General features: G+C 43.4%; 1 protein-coding gene across 1 annotated transcript in view; it reads left to right on the top strand.

The window, feature by feature from the left end:
• The first annotated feature begins 4,127 nt into the window (after nt 1-4,127).
• Nucleotides 4,128-5,837, top strand: part of LOC101851242 — a 7,068-nt gene continuing 5,358 nt past the window's right edge. The window contains exon 1 of the mRNA XM_005113187.3: nt 4,128-5,130. Within this exon, the coding sequence (XP_005113244.2) occupies nt 4,278-5,130 (853 nt within the window). The 5' untranslated portion in view covers nt 4,128-4,277. The remainder of the gene's footprint in view (nt 5,131-5,837) is intronic.

Genomic DNA, 5,837 nt, shown 5'->3' with positions numbered 1-5,837 from the left:
GAGAGAGAGAGAGAGAGAGAGAGAGAGAGAGAGAGAGAGAGAGAGAGAGAGGATATATGGGTGTGAAAGGAAAGGTGCAAGAAAGACAGAAATGTCAGCACACGGGGAAAGTTGCAGTCAGATGGTTCTGACGACGAAGGACAAACTCACTTTAAACATACCAAATATAATTTTTTACATCTTTCTTTTCGTTTAAGTTTTATTTTAACCAGCAAATAACTCGGTGAGTTCGATGCACATGGAGTGCTCAAACATTACTTTGTTCTCCATCCTGAATTAGACAACTTCGCAAAGGAAGATTCAAATATCCAGAACTCAGAGAAAAAATGATATCATGCGACAACTTTTTCCTGTGCTGGGAGTGGGCGCTCGTAATGACGAATTTAACCAGGTGTCCAAAACTAATTATATGGCACGTATAAGCCACCTATATGTCCAATTTTTAACCATACATCAAAATCAAAACAGTTGGGAGGTTGGGTTGTTTCGTTTGGTTGGTAATGTTAATTCTAGCCTGTCAGCTATGGGGTTAGTTATACTTATTGAACACGTTATTTAGATAGGTAGGTAGTACGGTAGATACTATGGTGAGTAGGTAGGTAGGTACGTTGGTTGGTTTCACCACGTACACACGTACACACACACACACACACACGCGCGCGCGCGCGCGCATCTTCTACTCCACACACATCTGTGCACACTATAATAATAATACAATAGTATGCTTGCACTCACAAACAGGCACACAGTCACATTCATACTATAAATGAACAGTAACTGTAAACATTAATAATGTTAAGCTAGATACGCCCGGGCAGTGCCACTGAGTAGCGCCCAAGGTAGGTAAGTAGGTAGGTGGCGCTCGTTGGCAGACTGGTTGTTTTACTTTACGTTCCAAATATTGACAAGCACATCAAGACGCTCATTTGCTTTTCTTTGCCTATTTATTTTTTATTGCATGAGCGATGAAAGCAAACAATGCGTTTATATTAACTACAAGCGTGATATACAAACGTAAGAGATAAAAGGATAGAAACAGCAATAAACGGAATAAAAATAAAAGGGATGGAGCGAGGGAGAAGCGAGGAGAGGGGGGGGGCAGACAAACAGACAGACAGACAGACAGACAGACAGACAGACAGACAGACAGACAGACAGACAGATAAGGAAAAGGGATAATATGAAGAGAGGGAACATAGAGACACTGAACCAGCGTGTATATGATACATCCATTTAAAACCACGCACTTGCGCGAAGCATGTTCTGGTCTTTATCAGAACTAAATCTAATCTCCTTTTTCCCCTGGGCTTCGTAACAAGATTTAAATCGAGACAGCGAACTAAAAAACTGCTAAAGAGCTCCGAAAACTTCGCGTATTGATTGCCATTCCCGTCGAGCCCGACTCAATAAGTCTCCGCTCGTCTTACGAGGGAATCACTTGTCCGTCTTGGACACAAGGCGGGCGTTCTCCCGAGGAAAGGAGGCGGGGCCAACTCGTGGAGGGTACCTCCTCTCTCGGTATCACTCACACTCCCCAGACACCAATAGTATTACGCGAGGCGGCCTTCGGGCGTTCAGCGACCAGAGGTACACCACTCACGCGCGTGCGCTGTTACTCACAAGCCCCGAGTTTCCGATTTCGAGTTTCAAAACATTGGTAATCAGCTTTCGCTGTGCAGTAACGAGCCGAGATTTCATCAACCCCCGCCCCTCTCGTGAAAGACAAACCAAACGCTTGGTATTTCTGCATCGTTATCCCCCTACCCACCCGTATCTCTTTTTCTGCTTATGCTTCGGCTTCAAACCAGCTGTCTCCGCTCCAAAAACTAACAAATCACGTGGGACGACAAATTAATGAAACGCAGAAAGTAACACCCTCCATGTATTCTTAAGAAAGAAAGAAAAAACACCCCACCCCAAACCCCTTTTCTGCGTCATAGCTTTATTCTTAAACACCCGCACATAATTCTAAAACTATTTAGTCACGTTCCAACTTCATGCGTTTGCAAACACTTCATGTCACATCACTAGTCGACATTCCAGATGTGTAAAAGAGTTTTCTTGTTTTGTTAAGCTTTTTAAAAACAAAAATTCGGCAACTCGCATTAATTACTTGAACGTTTGGTGGTAACTGCCCAGTTATTCCAGACCTTGATAGTTGAACACGCCATTTGCGCTCAAACAAGAGCGAATGTGAGGATATCCGAGGCAATTTGTGGCATCATAGATAAAGGTAGGTCCGACAACTACAAATGAGCTCGAGGGAACCAGGCACGGGGGAACAGATACCGTGTATATGTGTGACCCTTCATCTTTCAAAGTACTCGCTTTATTTTTGTTTTGAAAAGACTGCGTCCAGTGGCAGCATCTGTGGCTCGTCACGCTCTCCTCAACATTGGGGCCAGAGGTGAAGCGTAAACCGTGAGTCGACATGATGTTCCCTCTCGCCCGCTCACGTTTGACTGTGTACTCACGCTGAAAATGACGGTGTTGACGACTCGAGGGGCCTGTAGAGTATAATAGTCGGGCTCCGAGGAATGCTCGTGCTCTAGCATACTACACTCTGGCAGAGATCTTCTGCTCTCTGCAATTTAGAGCTCCACCGTTCATGTTATTTGCCAGTTGCTCTGCTGCATGGATACTCAGAACTCGCAAAGAGATTAAACAACGCCCTCGAAGTAATTTACAATTGTCCTGTTGCTGCTATCTGTAAGTAAACATTACACGTGTGTGAGTCAAAAAAGGCAAAAGAAAGTGTGACTATGATCCCGTTTCCAAACACTAAAGTGTCAGGAAATATTCACTTAACATCTTAAAGGATCAAAAACAGTTGAAATTGCAGTCTGGTTCGAACTCCATTTTCTCAATGTCATTCAGATAATGTGCGTTACATGTGCAGCTCCTGCTACAGTGACTTTCAAGTCCTCTTTTGACACTATTTATCAGTCTTTGTCTTTTACATGTTTACAGCACCATTCATAAATTGTAGAACAGCCCCGTTTTTCTTTCCAGAAAATCACTGAAAGAAAACACATTATACTATACACATGATAAAAATGCAACATTTTGTGTTATTGGCGTTATCCAGTATGCTTAATAGTCAATAATGCCCCTTTGATGATTTGGGCGCAAAATACAGATACGATAATGTCTCAATTGTCTCTTTAACAATTCCTTTACGGTTATTCATTTCATTCTTTCTCAATTGCTGTGCTTAGTTCGCATTTTCTGTCCTTCAAGATACAAGAAACAAAATGAAAGCTGCAAGCCCGTACCTGTGAAAGGACTGTAATAATAATATTATGTCATGATGCGTTTCCCAATGAACTAATCGTTCCCTGGCATTTGTCTTGAGAGCACTTCCGAGAGAGGGGGGAGAGGGGGGGGACAGTCAGACAGAGAGGATGGAGAGAGAGGGAGAGGGAGAGAGTGTGTGTGCGTGTTTGTGTGTGTGGGGGGGTGTGAGGGTGTATGTGTGTGTGTGTGCATGTGCGTGTGTTTGTCTGTGATAAAGTGTTTATGCGAGTCCACAATATAAGAGAGCACAAAAAGGAAGGAAAGAGAGGGGTGGAAAAGAAATTACTTTTGTCAAGAACCTTTGCAATTACATAATAGTATACACTTTTTTTTGTGGAACATAATGCTGCCCCCTTTTTCTGCTTAACTATTAATTTTTTTAAATTTTTTTTAAATTTTTATTTTTTTATTTTTTTTTGGGGGGGGGGACATAGAACAGCGATTGCGTAAAAGGGTATTAATGTTCTTTTAGTTCTGTTGGTTCATTTTTAGAGTGTTTGTATATACTATGGGGTGTGTTTAATGTTTTGAGTTGTTATTGTTGTTTGTTTGCTTTGGATTTGTTTGTTTTGTGGGGGTGTTTGTTTGTTTTTCTTTTTATTGTTTGTTTGGGGGGGTTCTTTCCTGGTTCTTTTCGGGTGGGGGGGTATTGGGGGTTTTCGTTTGGGAGGGGGGTGTTGTTTGTTTGTTTTTCTTTTTATTATTTGTTCGGCGATTTTTTGCTGGGTTTTATTCGCGGTTGTTGAAAGGGGCTGTTGTTGTTGTTGTATTTGTCGTTGTTTTGGGAGGGGCGAGGGAAGGGTAGTGGTTTACATTCTTTCTGAATTTGGCCACTATATTCTTCTCGAAATAGTTGAGCATATTTCTTGATTTTTTATTCTATCAAAGAGTAAATTTTGCCTTGTGTTGAATGTGGCACAAAACTCAAAACCCAACCATGCAATGACACGAACACATTTTCTATTTCATTCAGGGGCATAATGGCTTCTCATGAGGACGTGAAAAGCCGACCTGGAGGGCAGCTTTCCTTCGGCATTGATCGTATCCTGGGTGGTGAGTCCAAAAAGACCTGGTCATCTCCACTAGGCGGTTCTCCGACGGACACCCAACAACTCACGCCTGCTCAGTCCTGTTGTGATGAAGATAAAGACAAAGACAAAACTGTCGTCACTGCACACTCCACACGTTTACCGTCACTTGAAGATTCAGACACTGAAAATGATGAAATAATTGTTGAGGACAGACTTCACTCTCAGCGACCCCTCAGCCGAGAGAAATCTGAACATTTACAGTCAGCCGTCGACGACTGTGACAGACCTGCTTCTCCTGACAGAAACCACACAGGCTGGCGCCTTAACGGGACTGGCTCCCCAAACAGACATTCAGACTCTTCTAATGCCGACCGAATCCCTCGTTTACTTGACTCTACGTTGTCAATATCTCTTCCTCTTGACCACAGAGGAGACAGATTCACAAGTTCTGAATATAATCTATCACACGGAGCACAGAGTCGGACAGATATTTTCAGCCTTACTCAAAAGTATTCACAAGAGGATTTGCCTCGCCACCTTCCATTCCCATACCCGCACGTGCAACTCCAGTACCCTCATAGCGCTTTAGACTTGCCCGGAGTGAGGTCAGCACACCACCCGAGTCTGCCGGAGTTCCCATTTGACGTGAGTTCCTCCTTGACCAGTGTCGGCCTCGGTCTGGGCGCGGACAGGAGACTGAGTCTCTTCAAAGTCCCCACAGACAGGCCACCCCTGCACGTCCTGCCGGCCTGGGGAGAGAGCTCTCCTGTCTGGGTGGATGTTAGGAGGGACAGATTTGGCTGTAAGATTCCATCACTGTGCTTGTAATGGTTCATTGTGTTGTTTCTACCTCTCCATACAGGCTTAAATACTGTGACGGTCACGATAGCTTTATGACAACGAAACCGCTTTGTCTAAATAGACGCATATGTACATTCATATTTTTGAGTTATTTCTGTTCGCTTTTGATTCTGTGTTTAGTCCTGAAGCTGCTATTGGTCGTCTTCAGTCACTATAGAGTTGCCTGTTTAATCTCTAAATTAAGCTAGCTGGGTAGATCTCTCCTGACAGACAGAGCAAGAAAGCATGGTAACCTAGTGGGAAAATCTATAACTCGGACTTCCTTTCTGAAATCCAGTGTTATTGTTTTTATGGGGGGGGGTGTCCCTTTGCATCAACGAATTGATGGAGTATGTGACCAAGCAGGAAGAGGAGAATTTCCCAAAACACATAATCATAACTCTGAATCTTGCTTCATGTACTGCATTTGAATTCATTGCGCGGCGAATACTAAAATAAAGAAAGAACAACTTCAGTAATCAGTATCATAACATCATCGAATTAGTATGCTTTTTATCGGGTCATCTGTTCAACTTTTGAAGTCTTCCTGACTGGATTTATTTCTCCCCATACACCCCTCTATCACAGCGCTGTGCGGGCTACCATCTCTTGCTTTTGACCGATGTCTATACAGTCCCCCTCCCCCCCACACACACACACTCACAACTC

The sequence above is a fragment of the Aplysia californica genome, unplaced genomic scaffold (assembly GCF_000002075.1).
Source record: "Aplysia californica isolate F4 #8 unplaced genomic scaffold, AplCal3.0 scaffold01694, whole genome shotgun sequence".
NCBI lineage: Eukaryota > Metazoa > Mollusca > Gastropoda > Aplysiida > Aplysiidae > Aplysia > Aplysia californica.
Note: the sequence above shows the minus strand (reverse complement) of the source record. Positions and strands in the feature narration are given on the sequence as shown.